Source organism: Dicentrarchus labrax, unplaced genomic scaffold (assembly GCF_905237075.1).
Source record: "Dicentrarchus labrax unplaced genomic scaffold, dlabrax2021, whole genome shotgun sequence".
Taxonomy (NCBI): Eukaryota; Metazoa; Chordata; class Actinopteri; family Moronidae; genus Dicentrarchus; species Dicentrarchus labrax.
Genome location: NW_026136705.1, coordinates 4,136,216 through 4,156,874, shown reverse-complemented (window position 1 = coordinate 4,156,874; position 20,659 = coordinate 4,136,216). Strand labels below are relative to the sequence as shown.

The 20,659-nt window shown below is 35.2% G+C and overlaps 3 protein-coding genes across 4 annotated transcripts; 1 reads left to right on the top strand and 2 right to left on the bottom strand.

Annotated features, from left to right (window-relative positions):
• The first annotated feature begins 1,194 nt into the window (after positions 1–1,194).
• Positions 1,195–16,267, top strand: LOC127364494 (aggrecan core protein). The gene is made up of 10 exons (XM_051402094.1): positions 1,195–1,353; positions 1,807–2,029; positions 2,196–2,305; positions 12,983–13,107; positions 13,216–13,309; positions 13,459–13,497; positions 13,603–13,706; positions 14,262–14,384; positions 14,469–14,580; positions 15,843–16,267. The coding sequence occupies exons 1-10, from the start codon at positions 1,212–1,214 to the stop codon at positions 15,908–15,910; spliced, it is 1,140 nt and encodes a 379-aa protein (XP_051258054.1). The 5' UTR covers positions 1,195–1,211; the 3' UTR covers positions 15,911–16,267.
• On the bottom strand, positions 5,899–8,470 carry LOC127364495 (galactose-specific lectin nattectin-like). 2 transcript variants are annotated; one of them, XM_051402095.1, is made up of 8 exons: positions 8,449–8,470; positions 7,698–7,822; positions 7,490–7,589; positions 7,308–7,346; positions 7,105–7,208; positions 6,822–6,941; positions 6,616–6,727; positions 5,899–6,227 (listed from the first exon to the last, which is right to left on the bottom strand). In XM_051402095.1, the coding sequence occupies exons 1-8, from the start codon at positions 8,453–8,455 to the stop codon at positions 6,160–6,162; spliced, it is 675 nt and encodes a 224-aa protein (XP_051258055.1). In that variant the 5' UTR covers positions 8,456–8,470; the 3' UTR covers positions 5,899–6,159. The 2 variants fall into 2 exon arrangements, with proteins under 2 accessions (XP_051258055.1, XP_051258056.1); XM_051402096.1 differs by having other exon boundaries at positions 7,496–7,589.
• Positions 16,268–17,962: 1,695 nt separating the features above from the next.
• On the bottom strand, positions 17,963–19,639 carry LOC127363987 (complement C1q-like protein 3). The gene is made up of 3 exons (XM_051401020.1): positions 19,393–19,639; positions 19,060–19,188; positions 17,963–18,744 (listed from the first exon to the last, which is right to left on the bottom strand). Exons 1-3 carry the CDS (start codon positions 19,595–19,597, stop codon positions 18,464–18,466), a joined length of 615 nt encoding a protein of 204 aa, XP_051256980.1. The 5' UTR covers positions 19,598–19,639; the 3' UTR covers positions 17,963–18,463.
• Positions 19,640–20,659: the final 1,020 nt, after the last annotated feature.

Below are 20,659 nucleotides of genomic sequence, written 5' to 3'. Positions count from 1 at the left end.
GTGGACTGAGTTTTACCTGTGAATTGGTTGTAGGCATTTCCAATGTTTTGTATTACAGTACATGTTATGATTAATCCAAATTTAAGAAAACTAAATACTGATTTTGCTTCTATTCAAAAACATTCTTAAGCCATTGCTTCTCTTCTACATTTAAGTGACAAGAAAACCACAAAGCTATATGCACTTCATGGTCAGGCATATGAATGCTGGGCTACTTGGGGTTCCTACAGTATCTAAAACTAGAACAGGAGCCAGAGCCTTCAGTTACCAAGCTCCTCTCCTGTGGAACCAGCTTCCAGTTGTGGTTCGGGAGGCAGACACCCTCTCCACATTTAAGAGAAAGCTTAAGACACTCCACATTGATAAAGGTTATAGTTAGGGCTGACTCAGGTGGGTCCTGAACCATCCCTTAGTTATGCTGCTATGAGCTCCTCTCTTCCTCTCTCTCTCTTTCTGTATTTATTCATGTCCCATTAATGCATGTTACCAACTTCACTTCTTCCCAAGAATTTTTGTTCTTTCTTGCCTCGCAGGTTCTCATGGATCCTGGTGGTGTCTGGAGGCCTCATTCATCATCATGGTTAAAACAATAAACATACTCTAGTTAACAAACAAATAATCACCCTTAAAAGAAACCAACATTGACTGTAGAATAGAGAAAGAAAAAAAGTCGTCAAAATCTGATGTTTTGCTGACCCATCCAACCACCCCAACCTCCTGTATCTGCAGACTACATGCCTCCTTAAAAATGTCATACTTCCAATATAATACCACTTTTTGTAGCATTATGGAAGCTTTTGGCCTTTTTAACATTTGAAGACGTCATTGTGCTTCCACTCAGCTGCATGTCACAGTACACATCACACACACACACACACACACACACACACACACACACACAGAGCGGTTTTCACATCTTCACGTCTTTTCTGTATCTATTCACTGGGTGGGTTACAGATCATGTGCAGTATTTTTGCATTTACTTACAAGAAGCCCTTGCTTATGCTTCTTTCTTAGCATTTTCTTGCATTAGGTGTTATCAACAGTAACTCGTCCAACAGCTTCACACATACACTAGCTCACCACAAAACACCACTTCCTCAGTGACAGGAATCTGTTGGTGTGCATGCACTTATTGTCATAGACATATATAGTAAGGGTATAGCTTGCAGTTCTTTGATAGGCTGTTAATCTCTTTGGCTTGGATTAAAATGATTGGTTGCAGTCATCAGTGTTTACAAGACAAGGAAGTGTCAAAAGGGAGAAATATTTTTGACTTTAGGCTGAGACTTCAGTTGGTACTGATCCCCCCCAGACTGACACAGCAGTACAGAGGCGAGCTGGTCCGAGCAGGTGAGAAAATAAATTATTGTTTTAATGTATGATTATGACTTACTGTAACTAATCAACCGACATTGGGACATCTGTCTTCCAAATTTAAGTTTTTTTATAGAGCACATTTCTCTATGTTTCAATTACAAAGTGTTTCACAATAAGACAAAAGCAACCCATCAAATAATGAAACAATATGAAAGTAATGAATAAAATACAAACACAAATAAAATTTAATTAGACATGCTGAATAATATGGGTGGAATGGGTGGTCCACTAATCGGAAGTTTGTTGGTTCGATCCCTGGCATGTTGAACTATTCTTTTTCAAGATGAACTGAAGCCCAATGCTGTGTCATCTGTGTGTGAATGTGCATGAATAGCAACTATTAAGTCCTGTAAAAGTACCAACTAATTATTTTCTTATGTTTTGTACAATGCATTAATCTACTCAAAAACTCTTCTCTCACACTAGACAAAATGAAGATCATTCTCCTGACATCCATCATCTTCACTGTAGCTCCTGTTTATGGGGTGCAAGGAGTCTTTTCTAAAGGCAACCACAGGACCAGCCACTTGGCAGCCTCTGGCCTTCAGCCCTGTGAGGAAAAGAGCGACATAGGTAGATATGACACATTTGTCAAGAGACACATCCTGAAAGGGTCCTTTGACAGAAACTCTCTGGAGGAATGGCAGAGGTGAATTATAAGTTTAACTACACTGGTTTAACTCTGTGGTATAATTCAATAACGGCTTTATGGACAAAAATAGCACAACATCAGAATTGAAGCCATGTAACATTGTGACAGCTAGTTGGACTTGACAATGTCAATACTATGCAGTGAAACATTGATCTCCTTACAGATACTTGAAAGCCAACGGTCTCTGTGGCAGAACTCGAGTGCAGTCCTTCATTGAGGCTAATGAACGAGATGTCCAGCGGATCTGTAGTCCTGATGGCCGGCATGTGCAAGGTAACTTGTGCATCAGCGGGTCAACAATGACTATATATGAAGTTTACACAAACAACTTGGGTTGTGAAGTCAAAGATGTTAAACATTGCCAAAAGAAGGTGATCGTAGCATGTAATAAAATTGAATATAAAAATGTCTGCCGTCCAGTCCATTATGAGGGAACAGCATTCCAAGAAACAAACATACCCTGCACGAATGCCTTAGAGTAAGAATGCCCTTGATTCCAGCTGTCAGGCTTATTATTCCCTGACATCTAAATTATCAGGAAATTAATAATTTTTGCTTACAATTTTTTTTTCTTAAGCGACACATTCTACTTGTGTATCTTTGAGGCCTGCTACCACAACATTTTGTAAGATGAGCATTATGAGCAAAAATAAACTAATGTAAAACGGAGACAGCTAATTACAATTAATTTACTCAAATTCATTTCTCTCATTAAATATTTTTTTTTACTATGACTGAGGCATTTTAAGCAAAAGTTTTACAACCTCGACAATAAATGTATGCTAACCTTAAATGTATTTTTTTTTAGCATTCAGCTGTATTGTAATGCTACTTGTTTTGCTTTGTATACTGTCAAATAAAGAACTTAAACCTGCATTAATTAACTTTAAAATTAACTATAAATAAGATGACAAATGTAAATTTTAAATGCGGACACTGATCACCAAACTTTTATATCATTGTTTGATTTTCCAGCATATTTGCTGATGGTCCAGCAGGTCTGATAAACCTGAATACTACCAAACACCAAATGACAAACAATGTATGTCATGACTTAGTCTACTGTTTGGCTTTTGCTGAGAACAGTGGCCATGCTAGAAATGATCACTCATACACATAGTAACATGATGCATTGTTAAAATAATAATATTGATTAGTGCAGCTTTAAATACCACAGGAAAGTCCAAGTTCAGACATTTGCTCGTTATTTAAAAAAACTAAAAATAAAATAGGACATTGTTTACACCAGTGGGATTTTCATCTAGGTGTTTTCCTAAATTGTTCATTTTAAAATAAAAGTATGTAGGATTTACTGGCATCTACCCCTGAAGTTGCAGATTGCAACCAACTGATTACAGCTCAGTCTTCAGAGCCTGTAGGAGAAACTATGGTGGCCATAAAAATTGGTTTGTCCGTTGAGTTACTGTTGAAACGTGGTGGTTCATATGGCGGTCTCCGTAAAAGAGCACCCGCTCGCTCTGTAAATAAAATGAGATTGCAGAGATGCTACAATTACAATGGGTCTCCACCACCACAGCAACAGACTATTCCAGCTCAGGGAAATCCCTTGTTTTGGTGGGTAAAGACAGCCTAAAAAATAAGACACAGGATGAACATGTCATACATACTGTAACTGTGACAAAAGTTCAATATTTTGAGCAAGCTGTTATGCATAACAGGGACACACAGTTTATTGTTTGACTATCTCATTTGATTTCACAGCAATATGTCCTGTAAATGTGAACATATCGTCAGTATAAACTGGCATGTAGATGAGAAATACTGCTGCATCTTCTTTGTGTTTGTAATTATTGTGTTGGTTCAGTAATCCTGATGTCCTTGAGTTCCCGTGAATGTATTTCTTTTACTGTTTGGCAATATATATCTGATCAATATTTGCTACAGCATAAGCATACACATAAATGTCACACCTTTTATGTGTCCTTCAAGGTTCGTTGGAAATCTGTAATGTACTGATCAGAATCATTGGTGGAAACTTATTTACAATTTATTAACATTGATACAAATCTCACTTTCACCTACTGATAATTGTTTGTTCCATTTCGATGCTATTATAATCTATTTTTCCAGCTAGAGTTTTGGAACTCTCTATACTGTAAAAGATGCAAATAAAAGGCTTGAGAAATTCAATTGGTTTTATCAAAAAAAGGCAAACCACACATCTTGTACACCACTTTTTCATTCTCACATTTTAGGTTTTAATAGAAAAAACACAAAAAAAGTAAAAAAATATATATTATTAATAAATTATTTTATGATTTGACAAAAGAGGTTGATTGTATTGTTTTTGAGGAGAAGTATAAGCTCTTAAATGACATAATATTTATAATTCTGATCAGCTACATACATAGCTACATACCTAAAACAGTTGTAATAATTGGAATCAATTAAAGGGGAAAATTTAGCATTTGAATACTAATAATTTCAGATCTGTTAAAATAAATCACATTATGACTGTAATGACAAATAAATCATATCTTTATTTATTGTTGACTGAAAACCACTGAAGGTAATCAGGCAATATCATGCATTGATGTGTCCTTTTTGGTCTATTCTATTAATAAATCTATATCATTCCCTGAAGTATTTTAGAACAGGGTGACACAGTATTTCATCAGGAAAAAACCCAGCAAGTAGGAGATGTCGGTAAAAGAAAAGCAGAAAAAAAGAAAAGAACTCTCTGGTTCTAACTCTCTTTTTGCTGGTCCTGCTCATCTGCTTTAGCATAAACCTGACAGAGAAGAAGATTTATGGCTAATAAATTTTTTTTAAAAATCATTACTGTAAATGTTTAATACAAATTAAAACATTTACAGTAATGATTTTTTTCTTATAACATATAAAAAATGTATATACTTCTTTTTGCAGCCTTTTTCAGGACATTTGATGTGTTCTCAATGCTTTGATCTGATGTTAAATTTATGCTTTATAAAGCTTGGCAATACGTTTTTTTTTTATTATATATAGTATACAGCTGAAATAAAACATCAACGTGCATGTCATCTAACTTAATATTAGAAAACTCAAGTAAATAAAACAGGAATGGAAGAAGATAATTTATATTTGCTGATATTTACAGTGTTGTGAGCAACACCCTACTCTTAAATCTGACGAGTCCATGTTATTAATCCAAGTTTTTTTTTACATATCTTCAGTAAAACACGGAAAGTTGTATGATAGTTGTTTCCCAATACTACATGCATTTGCATGTAAGTGCACAGACTGCAGCTAACAGCACGTAATTTTTGTGAAAGACCATCAATCACAACTGAAATAGCATATTTGTCCTTAAATGCACTTTTTTTCTGGCAGTTTTAAGCAAACCACTAAATGGTGAGGAATCTACAGTACCATTAATATTTCATTTTCTGTCAGAATATTACTGAACTTATTGACCAGAAAACTGTGTAACATCACAATCAGTGCAGAGTTTGAAAACATACTGCAAATCTTGTACTGAAATTCTATTAAAATCACCACAAGGTCCTCCCAAGAATTGTGGCGTTAACTATTATTTACATGAATGGTGCTATGGAGCTCTTTGAGATACAGGACATAGGTGGTACACAAACTCATATTTGTTTTTAAATGCATATTTGTTAATTTTTTGGTACTTTCAAACAAAACCAAATGGTAATGTAGTTTAGTAACAAGACAGTTCATGGGGGAGTAGGGTGAGCTACAGTATGATTAATATTTATTTTTCTGTCACTGAAACTGACACTGAGAGTTTAAAAACATTGTGAATACCTTGTAATTAAATTCTATCAAAATCCCCACGAGGATGGTGCTATGGAGCGCTGTGAGATACAGGATATAGGTGGTACACAAACTCACAAACAAGATTGTTTTAAATGCTTGAGCCTTTTAATGATTAATTATTAATTATGCATGATAGAAGAAAGACTGCAGAATAAAGTTGTGCAAAAGAAGGCCTAAGAAGCAGCTCCTGTTCATGTCACTTGTCTCTTCTTTCCTTAAATAGCGATACAGCGATAGCAAAGATATTCAGTTTGATTTGAGTTATGAAGACTTCAGGTTATATATGAGACCGATGACACAACTTTTGACAGATACTTCATGCCTCTGTGTTTCACCAGGAATCATTAGGGTGTCTTGGCACAGATATATCCCCGACGAATGAAGCACTCAACATCATCCCAGCATTTTTTACCTGTGAGAATCAAAGACACAGGACTTAACATGACAAAAACACAAACCAAAAGACACAGTAATGAGAATTTTTTTTAAATTATTATTTGTATCTGTGTGTAGCACAAAGGAGCGGCAAAGTTTAATTTTGTGACACAACCTTGTAACCGTGTTGTAATAATGATAAATCAATTTCCTTCATGCTTATATTCCTTGTTTAATGATTAGACAAAACAATATATTTGACATATGAAAACGTTCCTTGTTGTTTATCAGTCTGTCATTTATTATTTATAATTTTAACAGGAAAAACTACAATTTTGTAATTTCCAGAAAATCATGGATATATTTTTCAGTCTTGTGACACTAATACATTCTGCTTTTCATGTAAACATTGTCTTATTTTTTACCATCCCAATTAATGTGTAGACAGTGCTGCCTGCCCTGATTGTTATTTGGCTCTCCTGTACACCAGTTCGTATAGCCAACACGTGTACCATCACTCCAGAGCCAAATATTATTCTATAAGACAAAAGGGTTGAGAATAATGTAAGTAACAGGTAAAAGGTTAAAAAAAACATTTGATTAAATATGTCTCAGACTTTGTCTTATTCACCTGTTGTGCATCAGAGCCTCCGATCCATGCTGGTTTGTTATTTATCAAACCCCAAACCCATTCATTGTCAGCCCTGCTGTGCACAGAGGCTAGGTTTGCACCTAGGGCCAGACAGGCTCTCTGTAGTGGAGAAAAACAGACCGAGTGGTGTTGCCAAGAACAAAAACATAACCTGCCAGGTCAGAAGACATTGCATATTATGTGTGCAAAGTGTGCAAGTCAGTACAAGCTAAATAAACATAGTGACTGAAGAAGCATTCAGCACTGAAATCACCCTGATTACCTCTGCTTCAGACCAAGTCGTGGCCGTTGGAAAGAAGCGGAAACAGCGTCCTCCACATACAGACCAACCACTGGCACAAGTGGCTCTCTTGACAACATGTTTTCCTGAAGGCAAATAAAAAATTGAGTGTAATGTTGAGTCTCACTTTAAAATGAAGCCAAATGTGATTACTGTAGTGATATTCTAAGAAAATATCTACTGACCATTTTTAGATGCATCTGTCCCATTTCCACTCTCTGCATCTGGAACGACACATATGAACACATACTAAAGACCAGTTGTAGTGTTTCCCACAGAACGACAATATATTACCTATTTCTAATATATTTCTAATGTCACAATTTTATAATTCAGAGTACTATACAAACACTGCCTAAACACTCACACTCACCAACACCATGAGTCAGAGCCATCATGGCAACAACAAGTACAGACACAGCTAGCATCTTCATGGTGAAGTTGATGCAGATGTCAAAGATGATGACCTTCAATAAAAAGAAGCACAAATGTTAATAAGACTTGTACTGGGAGAAACTATGACTGTTAGTAACCATTAAAGAAAGGACAGAAAATACTAAGCATTAGTCACAAACCTGTTGCAGAATTATCTTCTCTTCTTCCTTCTGAGTGTCAGTCTGAGGTACTGAACAGGAGAAAGTCGTTTCTTTTATGCAGTTGCTTGTGCCATCCTGCCATCCTGCCCTCCCAGAACCAGGAACTGAGGATACAAACAAAGACAATGAACTCACAAAATGTAAACATGAATGAACATAACATCATTTCTGTATTTGTCTAGTGACAGAGTTTGCTGAGTCTAGTGAAGCAAAAATGGATCAGGTATCAATTTCCGAAGAAGAATTTACCACCAAGTACTATCAAGAATTGCTCACACAGGAGAGGCCGTACAACTTTATTGACATTGAAAACATAATTAATAATTTTAATGGATTATATTTAACAAAATAAAAGAACACGTGTCTTTATGAAAAGTTGGAAGACCATGAGACACCAGAACAGCTTAATTTTTCCCTGGTAAGGGTTTTCTAAGTCACTGAAACCTGACTCAAAGGATAGAAAACAATTCTTGCAAAAGATTTATAGATCCAACACATGAAGTTGAAAAGTAGATTAAAGCATGCATGCATGTATGCTGTCACACATCCAACCACCTAATTCTCAGGACCTCAACTTGTCCTGCAAGGTTGCGTACCTGCAGGATTGCTCTACTACTTGTACACACATTACTGTGTGGCCAGACACTGCTCCAGCTCCATCCAACAATGATGACAAGGCCTGCCTGGAAAAGGTACATGAAACTATGGTGCAAGCCTAAAAACCTCTTACCTAACATCACCAAAACAGGACACTTGTGGAGATGCTCGACTGACCATAGGAGCTACACTCCCCCATCTGCAGGTGTTATACAGCAGAAGTGCAGAACTGCTACGATTACAACAGGTCCCCCATCACCCCAGCAATAGATTATTCCAACTCAAGGGAAATCCCTTGTTCTGGTGAGTCACTGTGTGGATTTATCATTGGTCTGTTTCTTTAAGGATTTCACAGGAATATTGACTGTACATGTGAACATGTCGTCAGGATATGTAGATGCGAAATACTGTTGCGTCCTCTCTGTGTTTGTGATTCTTGTGTTGGTTCAGTGATATCCCTTGAGTTTCCATGAATTTAGAAGTGGTTTTGTACTTGTAAAACAAATAAAAATTAATTAATAAGTCATAAAAAAGGGCTGAGGATGAGTTCAGCAGTCTGAGGAAAAAAGCTGTCATCCTCAGATATTATAAAAACCATCAATTAATAAAAAAGTTTAAAACAGTGTTAAAATACTTAACATAATATAATATATAATACATAATGTTTACATACATTAACTGTGTTAAACATCTATTTTTTTCAATTTCTAACAATCAAGTAGATAAATATAAGTTAAGTAGAGTAATAATAACCCCATCCCTTAAATGAAGCGTGTCCAGTGTTACAGTGGTGTGGTGTTCTTTCTCACTTTTCTATAACATTGGTTTAATGTGCTGTTCTTTTTTTAAACTTCTCTCTCTGGAAACAGTGCTCGGGTGTATCAGTCAAACAGGTGAAATTCAATCAGGGTGCCACTTTAAAAGGGTGTGTATACTCAGCCAACATCACAAGATGAATACAGATTAAATAAAACAGTATCTAACCAATTATTTGTTCTGGGTGGTTGAGTTACAGGTTGATGCAAATAAAACACCCTTCTTATTTGAAAAGATTAGTGATGTGTACTAGTCTTTATTGTCCACTAAATCTACCCTTTAGTTTATACAGATCATGCCTGCATTGGTGGTGACATTAAATAAATATATCCTTATTTTTGTACTTTTCAGTTATAAAATGCTGAATGGGTGATAAATGATGCACAATGTAGCAGCTCTTAGTGAGAAAGAATTCTTTAGAAACACATGACTTTGTAACACATTTCTCTAAAATGCATTAATTTGTAACATGTTGCTTTGCATCAGATCACATTATCACACAGTTTTTTAATGTGTTACTTTGTAATTTGCATTATTTGCATTACAGTGATGTGATTACTTTTTCAGTGACAAGTTATATAAGGGTTTTAGGGTTTTGAAATGTACACTGTAGTTACTAGACAACAATGCTTGTGTAAATTGAAAATCGTGGGGAAATATCTGGTTAGTGTCAAGTTTCTTGGGGACTTTCTGCAACAACTAAGGGCTTTAACCAATCATATAGGAAACTATATATTCACTGGAAACGAAAACGTACCAACGTAATTTGCAAGCCTTGCTCTAATAGAGAAGAAGCTTCTGTCGTACAGCCAGCATTTTCCATTAGTTTTTAAAACTGCTAATTTCATCCCAGCCCTTGTATTTCTTTATGACTTATTAATTCATTTTTACTTGTTTTACAAGTAGCATACTGGGAACCTTAGAGTGTAGTTACCTTGAATACTTGAATGATATTATTTGCTCATGTAGCAAACATAGATCATAGATCAGATATCTATTACCAAACAATTAAAACCACTCCTAAATTCATGGGAACTCAATGGATATCAGTCTTACTGAACCAACAGAAGAATCACAAACACAGACAGGACCCAGCAGTATTTTGCATCTACATTGCTTGACGACATGTTCACAAGTACAGTAAATATTTTTGTGAAATCATAAAAAATAGTCCAGCTTAGGTTCAGAGCAATAATGTATTCCACTGTTATGCATAACAGCTTGTTCAAAAAAATTAATTTGGTGAACAGACATTTGTGACAGTTACAGTATGTATGACAGGCATTAGACTTTTTAGACTTGTGGAAGAGATTAAGAAAAGAAACAGACCAATCATAACTCCCCACAGTGACTCGCCAAACCAAGAGATTTCCTCTGAACTGGAGTAGTCCTTTGGTGGCGGGACCCGTTGTAATCGTAGCAGCTCTTGTTCTGCACTTCTGGTGTATAACACCTGCAGAGTGGGGAGAGTAGATCCTATGGTCAGTCAAATATCTCCTGCCTTTTAGTTTACACTTGGATTGTGGATCGTGCCTGCATAAGTGGTGACATTAGAAAGTATATCCCTTCATTTTTGTACTCAGTACTTCAGTTATAAATGCTGAATGAGTGATACATGATGCACAATGTTGCAGCTCTTAGTGAGAAAGAATTCTTTAGAAACACGTGACTTTGTAACACATTTCTTTATAATGCATTAATTTGTAACATGTTGCTTTGCATCAGATCACATTATAACACATTTTTTAAATTTAAATAAACTGGAAATCTTTTGGGGGAAATATCTGGTTAGTGTCAAGTTTCTTGGGGACTTTCTGCAACAACTAAGGCCCTTAGCCAATCATATAGGAAACTTTTCACTAGAAACTAAAATGTACCAACATCATTTGGTTAACTACACCAAAAATAAGTTTAACTGTCCAGTTTCAGTTTTATAATGGCCCATATTTTAAAGAGCTAAAGGGGTCAGCAAGCCTTGCTCTAATAGAGAAGAAGCTTTTGTCGTACAGCATGCATTTTCCATTAGTTTTTAAAACTGCTAATTTTATCCCAGCCCTTGTATTTCTTTATGACTTATTAATTCATTTTTACTTGTTTTACAAGTAGCATACTGGGAACCTTAGAGTGTAGTTACCTTGAATATTTGAATGATATTATTTGCTCATGTAGCAAACATAGATCATGGATCAGATATCTATTACTAAACAATTAAAACCACTCCTAAATTCATGGGAACTCAATGGATATCAGTCTTACTGAACCAACAGAAGAATCACAAACTTCACAATTTCTTTATGACTTATTAATTCATTTTTACTTGTTTTACAAGTAGCATAGTGGGAACTACAGTGGATATAAAAAGTCTACACACCCCTGTTAAAAAGCCAGGTTTTTGTGATGTAAACAAATGAGACAAAGATAAACCATGTCAGAACTTTTTCCACCTTTAATGTGACCTATAACATGAACAATCCAATTTAAAAACAAACTGAAATCTTTCAGGGGGAAAAACAAAAATATGAATGTACAATAACCTGGTTGCATGGGTGTGCACACCCTTAAACTAATACTTTGTTAAAGCATCTTTTGATTGTATTAGAGCACTCTTTTTGGGTAGGAGTCTGTTAGGATAGCACATCTTGACTTGGCAATATTTGCCCACTCTTCTTTACAAAAGTGTTTAAAATCTGTCAGATTGCGAAGACATCTCCTGCGCAGAGCCCTGTTCAGATCACCCCACAGATGTTCAACTGGATTCAGGTCTGGGCTCTTGCTGGGGCATTTCAAAACATTAATCATCTTCTGGTGAAGCCTTGTTTTTATTGATTGGGATGTATGCTTTGGGTCATTGTCGTGCTGAAAGGTGAAATTCCTCTTCATCTTCAGCGTTCTAACGGAAGCCTGGAGACTGGTATTTGGAACTGTTCATAATTCCCCCCAACTTAAGTAATACCCTGGTTCCAGCTGAAGAAAAACAGCCCCAAAGGAAAATGCTGCCACCACCATGCTTCACTGTGGGTATGGTGTTCTTTGGGTAATGTGCAGTGTTGTTCTTGTGCCAAACGTACCTTTAAAAAAAAGGTGACGAAATTAAAAATTATATCCACTTATTTTTGTACTTTTCAGTTATAAAATGCTGAATGAGTGATAAATGATGCACAATGTAGCAGCTCTTAGTGAGAAAGAATTCTTTAGAAACATGTGACTTTGTAACACATTTTTTGCATTTTCCATTAATTTTTAAAACTGCTAATTTCATCCCAACCCTTGTATTTCTTTATGACTTATTAATTCATTTTTATTTGTTTTACAATCAGCATGTGCTGTGTGTGTCCGCTCCCTCCACAAACATTCTGACTATTTACACCTGCATAATAAAAAAGGATGTCCATCTTACTGTGGATTAAAGCAAGTTTTTAATGAAAGCAAAGCAAGCATTTAGCAAGATTTCTCCATTGTTAACACTTTTCAACTTCATGTGTTGACTATCTATAAATCTTTTGTAAGAATAGTTTTATATCCTTTGAGTCAGGTTTCAATGACTTAGAAAACCCATACCAGGGAACAATGAAGTATGTCATGGTCTTCCAACATTTCACACAGACACGTGTTCTTTGTTAAATATAATCCATTTAAATTATTAATTATGTTTTCAATGTCAATAAATGGCCTCTCCTGTGTGAGCAATTCTTGATAGTACTTGGTGGTAAATTCTTCTTCGGAAATTGATACCTAATCCATTTTTGCTTCACTAGACTCAGCAAACTCTGTCACTAGACAAATACAGAAATGATGTTATGTTCATTCATGTTTACATTTTGTGAGTTCATTGTCTTTGTTTGTATCCTCAGTTCCTGGTTCTGGGAGGGCAGGATGGCAGGATGGCACAAGCAACTGCATAAAAGAGACAACTTTCTCCTGTTCAGTACCTCAGACTGACACTCAGAAGGAAGAAGAGAAGATAATTCTGCAACAGGTTTGTGACTAATGCTTAGTATTTTCTGTCCTTTCTTTAATGGTTACTAACAGTCATAGTTTCTCCCAGTACAAGTCTTATTAACATTTGTGCTTCTTTTTATTGAAGGTCATCATCTTTGACATCTGCATCAACTTCACCATGAAGATGCTAGCTGTGTCTGTACTTGTTGTTGCCATGATGGCTCTGACTCATGGTGTTGGTGAGTGTGAGTGTTTAGGCAGTGTTTGTATAGTACTCTGAATTATAAAATTGTGACATTAGAAATATATTAGAAATAGGTAATATATTGTCGTTCTGTGGGAAACACTACAACTGGTCTTTAGTATGTGTTCATATGTGTCGTTCCAGATGCAGAGAGTAGAAATGGAACAGATACATCTATAAATGGTCAGTAGATTTTTTTTTTTTTTTAGAATATCACTACAGTAATCACATTTGGCTTCATCTTAAAGTGAGACTCAACATTACACTCAATTTTTTATTTGCCTTCAGGAAAACATGTTGTCAAGAGAGCCACTTGTCCCAGTGGTTGGTCTGCATGTGGAGGACGCTGTTTCCGCTTCTTTCCAACAGCCAGGACTTGGTCTGAAGCAGAGGTAATCAGGATGATTTCAGTGCTGAATGCTACTTCAGTCACTATGTTTATTGTGCTTCGATGGCAAGGGTATTAAGGGGAAAATGAGAAATTATCAACAACACCACCTGGGGAATTGCACCCTAGGAAATACTGTAACCTTAAATGTTATTTAGGTAATTAATGAAGGCAAACAGGGTCAATACTGAGGAAAGACAGACATGTGTGAACCAGCAGAGCAAAACAAAAATAAGTAGCAGTTAACTAAGTGTGCAGTAAATAAAAGTTAACTCAATTGACTGAATTGATCTTTACCATACCTGGAGCACCAAACAACCACAGGAGAGACAGGATCAGAGCCAAAAGGAGAGAGCATCAGCCAGCAAGTGGCTTGGCTGTGGAGGAGTCAGCACTGGGGCTGCATTCACCTACTCTAGGGGAGCATTCCACACCACACTTGTATTGACTTACAGATTTTGCATCCATAATTTGCATTGTCTCCTGACTTGGAACTCTCATGTTACTCAAGTTTTATTTTTCTGTCTGTTTTCTGTCTGTCTGTCTGTCCCCACTGTAGAAATGCTGTCTGATGCTGGGTGCAAACCTAGCCTCTGTGCACAGCAGCGGTGACGATAGTTGGATTAGGTATACGGTAGGAAACAATGGAAAAGCGTGGATCGGAGGCACTGATGCACAACAGGTAAATTAGACCAGGTCTGACAGGTATTTAATTAAAGTCTTTTGAAGTAGTACTTAAAATATTCCATACTATTTTGTCTTCTAGGAGGGTTATTGGTTCTGGAGTGATGGTACACATCTTGACTATACGAACTGGTGTATAGGAGAATCAAATAACTATGAAGGCAAGCAGCACTGTCTACAAGTTAATCGGCAAGGTAAATGACAAGACAATGTTTACCCTTAATGCATAATATGAGTTATACATCATTTAAAACAAATTTTAAAAAGACTGAAAAATATACCCATGAATGTTTAGAAATGATAAAATGGTAGTTTTGGCTGTTAAAATAATAATTGATGAATGAACAACAAAGAAAGTTTTACTGTGTCAAATATATAGTTCATATCAGTCAAATCATTTAACAAGGAATCGAAGCATCAAGGGAAATGTATTTATCATTATAAATCCGCAAACAAGCTAATCAAGCTGTAGCCTCTGAATGCACAACCATTAGTCAAAATCTCTTGGTCCAGTCGTTTTGAACAATTTTGGCTTAGGCCTTAGAAATCGAACTCAACCAACAAAGCCTAAACAAATAAAATAGAGATTAAAACAAAAAAAATAGCATTACATAAAAAGATATCATATATCATAGAGTGAATTAAAGTTATTTAATACTATTAATATTCACAAGTTATTTATCTAAACATTTGTGTATACTGATGTATAATAAGCATACTGTTGTGACGACATTGTGTGTGTTGAGACTGTTATGGAGAAAAATAGTAATTCCCCACGGAAAAAAGATCAGTCTACTGTATATCAAATGTTTCTTATATTTTCTCTTAATTTTTCTAATGAAGAGAAAACATAAGAGACATCAACTCCAGATGCACTAAATGTTCTTAACCATCCAAATCTGCTTTTATCCATGTGTGCTGAATGATGAATCTTACTTGATCATAAATTTGTGGCTGATTGTTTATTAGCTTAAGTAACATCCCCTAAACTGTATATAAGGACGGGTGGTGGCATAGATAGATAGATAGATAGATAGATAGATAGATAGATAGATAGATAGATAGATAGATAGATAGATAGATAGATAGATAGATACTAGAATTACTCATAAACATATAATCTAATTTATTATGATATGTATGTGCTGTTTTTTTATATTCCTCAGATTTAAAACCTATGTTTCTTTGTGTTGCAAAAACAAGTTGTGGGCTGTGAAAACTAGATGTGGTGTTCTTATCCTGGTAGGAGGGCTCTTGACCACTCGTAAAATAAGACAACACTGATGAATCCCAGAAATCAGTACTAATACAATAGGACCAAATCATGGATAGGAACAAAGAATAAGTGAAATTAGTTTGCTTGTTGTTTGTTCTTGCTTGAGGCCCATTAATGTCTCATTACTGTGTCAGGTTTGTGTTTGTGTCATGCTAAGTCCTAAATCTTTGGTTCTCATAGATAAAAATTGCTGGGATGACGTTGAGTGCTCAGACCGTTATGGATATGTCTGTGCCAAGACACCCTAATGATTCCTGGACAAACACAGAGGCATGAAGTATCTGTCGAAAGCACAGACGGTGGAGGATGTTTGTTTGTGTCGACTGTATTTGTGTGCACTCATCTGTCTTTGTGTCATAAGCCTCATACATAACCTGAAGGCTCTATATCTCAAATCAAATCTGAATATCTTTGCTATCGCTGTAACGCTACTTAAGGAACGAAGAGACAAGTGACATAAACAGGAGCTGCTTCTTAGGCCTTGTGCTGTTGAGAACATTGAATGGTTATGAAAAGAATGGCTTTTGCACAACTTTATTCTGCAGTCTTTCTTCTATTATGCATAATTAATAATTAATCATTAAAAGGCTCAAGCATTGAAACAAGCTTGTTTGTGAGTTTGTGTACCACCTATATCCTGTATCTCACAGCGCTCCATAGCACCATCCTTTTGGGGATTTTGATAGAATTTATTACAAGGTATTCACAATGTTTTTAAACTCTCAGTGTCTGTTTCAGTGACAGAAAAGGAAATATTAATCATACTGTAACTCACCCAAGTTATTTCCATACAATTTGGATTAAAGATAACATGTACTCCTCAGAGTAAAACCAGAGGGTTATTTCCTTTTTATTCTGCTTTTCCAAATTTCTGCTCCTACTTGCTGGGTTTTTTGTCAATAAAATATTGTGTCACCCTGACAATAATATAGTTTTATGTAATAGTAGTAATGTAGTTTTCTTGTTTATTGATAATAAGGTTATTTTTAAAGACTGGTGACAGGTCCAAATTATTTCTCAGTAGAACTTGATTGTGTACAAGTAATTATTAAACAGATTACAGACTCTTTTTGTGTTATGCTGTGATAAGTAACTGGAAAAAGTTGAATAAAAAAAGTTAATAAATTAATAATAACACCTCATCTGAGAGCTTATAGTTTAACTGATTTTATTGTTTTTGAGGAGAAAAACAAACCTCTTTTGTTGCATAATAAATTCTAAAATGCGCAAAAGTGGATGTGTGGTTATTTATTTTATGTCATTAAGAAAATGTCTCCATCTTTTCATTTGCATCTTTTACGGAGTCCCAAAACTCTAGCTGGATAAGAATTATAATATAATGGATTATAATATAATATAAAGAAATGGAACAAACAACTATCAATAAGTTAAAGTGAGAATTAAGTCAATTTGAATAAATACTAAATCTGTGTTTCCACCAATTATTCCGACTGCTGCATTACAGATTTACAACAGATGTTAAAGGACACATAAAGGTCACATTTTGTGTGTCTTAAGGCAACTGATGGAAAACAGCACCCTCTGCAGTGCCAAGCCAGTGCAGTGCAGGAGATCTACTTCAATTTTCATACTGCACCAAAGTAATTTGCCTTGGTGAGTTGGTGCATAATAATTAAACATATTAAAAATTAATCTAAAATAAAATTAAAATAGATACATAATAGTTACATAATCTCACACTATAGAAAACTTTATGCACAGCTATGCCGATGGCAAAAAAAAAAGAAAAAAAAAAAAAAAAAAAAAAAAAAAAAAAAAAAAAAAAATTTTTTTAAAAAAAAAATAAAAAAAAAAAATATTAATAATAAAAAAAAAAAAAAAAAAAAAAAAATAATAAAATAAAAAAAAAAAAAAAAAAAAAAAAAAAATAAGATGAAAGAGGCTAAATCTGTGGAGTACTGAAAGTGTAAATGCCCACAACTGATTAGAGAGAGACAATTGTGAATTAATGAAAATTAATGAGAAGGTCTTCCTGATAAAACTTATGCTGAGCTTCATGCGTTTTTGCAGTTAAGTGCGCATACACCTGGTCACACATGTCCTCCTGTTTAATCTGTCTGTCATACCTCTCTAAAATCCTACAAACATGGCGAGGACAATCTATGCTTTTAATTAATTGTTTACCAAATCAGCTTTACAGCATACAGAAGTAAATGAGCAATGGATAAGACTGATCTCATTTTTAGATTATTTATTTATTGAGAATCAGCATTCTGTTTCATCAGATTATAAAATATAATGCATTTATGTTTTGAATCTCAAATGTTTACATTCATTGGATAACAGAAATACAGTGCATTGATTCTCACATTCAAGTGAACAGAAAAACCACTGAATGGTTGGTTCCTGAAACAGAGGTGTTTGTAGGCATTAGAACACATACATTTCAATCTATATGCTGCCATAAAGTCATAGTACTAACATTTGAATATTAGATGTGTTCAAATCTTGACAAACAAATAAACAACACAACATAACAAACATCAATCAAACATCAATCAACATACAATTATCATTACACAATAATACAGCAAGGTTCATAATAGAAATCAGGTTTTGCTTACCCTCATTCACAAAATCATCCACTTTTTTTAGAGTGAGAACTCCATTTGAGATGGTTTATTTCTGTGAATGTACAGACAATACAACTGCCATCTTTCTAAGCTGGTTTCAAAGTATATTGGTAATAAATGAATCATGAATTTGACAAATCTAGAAATGCATCTAGTATTGATTATTTATCCCAACAAAGTGGTAAATTATTGTGAAGGGATCCATTATCACAGTTGAGAGACCAGAAACCCACTGAAAGTTGTAGCTCTGGAGGAACCCCACACATGTGTATTTACGTGCATGTTTACATAGACGTTGTCTCCTGGCTGTAGCTCCAGGAACACTGCGTTTCCTCCATTATCAGCTGTGTCAGACACTGACGGGTGATCATGAGTCTCAGCCATTATGTGATTGTTCTTGTACAGAAACAGCCTTACCCGATGTTCTCCTCCAGCATGATAAAATATGGTAAAGTGATAAACACCTGCAACAGGTGCGATGAAGTGACCTGTGGAGAAGACAGGGGTTACATTTCTTTCTTCTTCTTTTTAATTACAACTGAGAACTCAACCCACAAATTATCCTCAGTCTTCATTTTATGTTTTTTTTTCTTTCCTTGTCATATATATATATATATAGATTTCTTCTTTTTTTGGTCTCTGAAAATAACTACATTGCACACATTCATACAGACACACAAACACATGCTCGCCATGATTGATTTTTATCATATTTATTTATATCTTACATTATTTACTCATTGTATCCATTAACCCAAAAAACTTAACACTGATACAAAAGTAAACATGAAGGTGAGTTTTACCTGTGAATTGATTGTAGGCATTTCCAATGTTTGTAATCACTCTTCTGTAGATTAAAGTTGTTTCTGTGTTGAATGGTCCAATGGCTCTATCTCCTTCAGTAGCTGCACTGAATATCACCTTGGTTCTTTCTGTGGAAAACAAAACATTCTGATCACATCACGTTGTAAAGTATATCCAGAGTCCTCTAATGAAAAAGCATCAGTTGTTAAAGACCTCTGGCAAGTATGTGAATAGTTTAGGTTGCAGGATGTCGTCCCCCCCCAATTTACTTAATCATGCATATTCCATCACAATACACAAATGCTTAATTAAGTCTTTAAATATCGGTTTACCTTTATTCTTCAGGTCCAGAATCTGGTTTTCACTGTCCTTCAGCCTGGTTTCTACAGCTCCAAGTTTTTCTTTCATGGCAGCAAACTCCTTCATGAGGTCACACATATCAGGATGGCATAACTGTGTTTCAGTAGCATTGCCATCATCCTGGGCCGAAATCGAGCCACAGAAAAGCAAAACAAACCATAAAATGGTGAAATTCATCTTCCAGGTTGATTCAAGATCACACAGTCACCTAAACTCTGACTGATGTGATCCTGCTGGCTGCTTTTGTGTTGTTTGATGATGACCAGTTAATTTTTAACATGCCATTTGGTACGTGACTCTATAATCTGTTTGTTTTTTAAAGGAGCCTCTTATCTGATCTTGATGTTATGTGACTGTTTCATTGATTAATCATGCATATTCCATCACAATACACAAAATGCATGACATGGTTTTCACTGTCCTTCAGTCTGATTTCTACAGCTCCAAGCTTTTCTCTCATGGCAACAAACTTTCTAATGAGGTCACGCATATTAGGATAGCATGACTGTATTTCAGTAACATTGCTATCATCCTGGATGACCCTGCTGGCCACTGTTATGTTGTTTAATGATGGCCAATTCATTTTTAACATCCAATCATATACCTGTTATTTTTAGAATTTCCCTTATGGTGGATCAATAAAGGAACATCTTATCTTACTGTATCTTTAATGAACTGTTTCATTTAAGCTCAGTGATAAGGGGAATCATAATAATAATGAGGAAATAATAATACATTTAAAGGCAAAACATGGGAAATGAAGTTCATATGAATTGTAGCACATGAATAAACATATGATAAACAACTATTATGATAACTACTTTTCAGTGGAATGCAAAGGAGGTCGGCTTGGAGATTTTCTAAATGTGTGCGATTTAAGATGATACAATACAAGATTCTGAATAGAGCATATTGTTACAGAGCAAAACGTTATATAGCTTCAAAATAGATGAAGCTTCAAAATCATCTGATTTGATTTTGCTTTGTATGTTTCAAATAAATACCTAAAACCAATACAAATCTGTGTTATGTATAGCACAATCATTTGTGCAATTACGCTAGATGAGAACTGTTACCCACTTCTGCAGAGATTTGCATCTCTTTAAGCACATTGTTTTGGTTTCATGGCATATTTATGAAAACAAAAAGCTGTTTCTTGGGAAACATCTAGCAGGAAAAGAGCAAAATGCCTTTCCCAGGAGATACAAGAGACAAAATAGAGCTTAAAAGTAGTGCTGT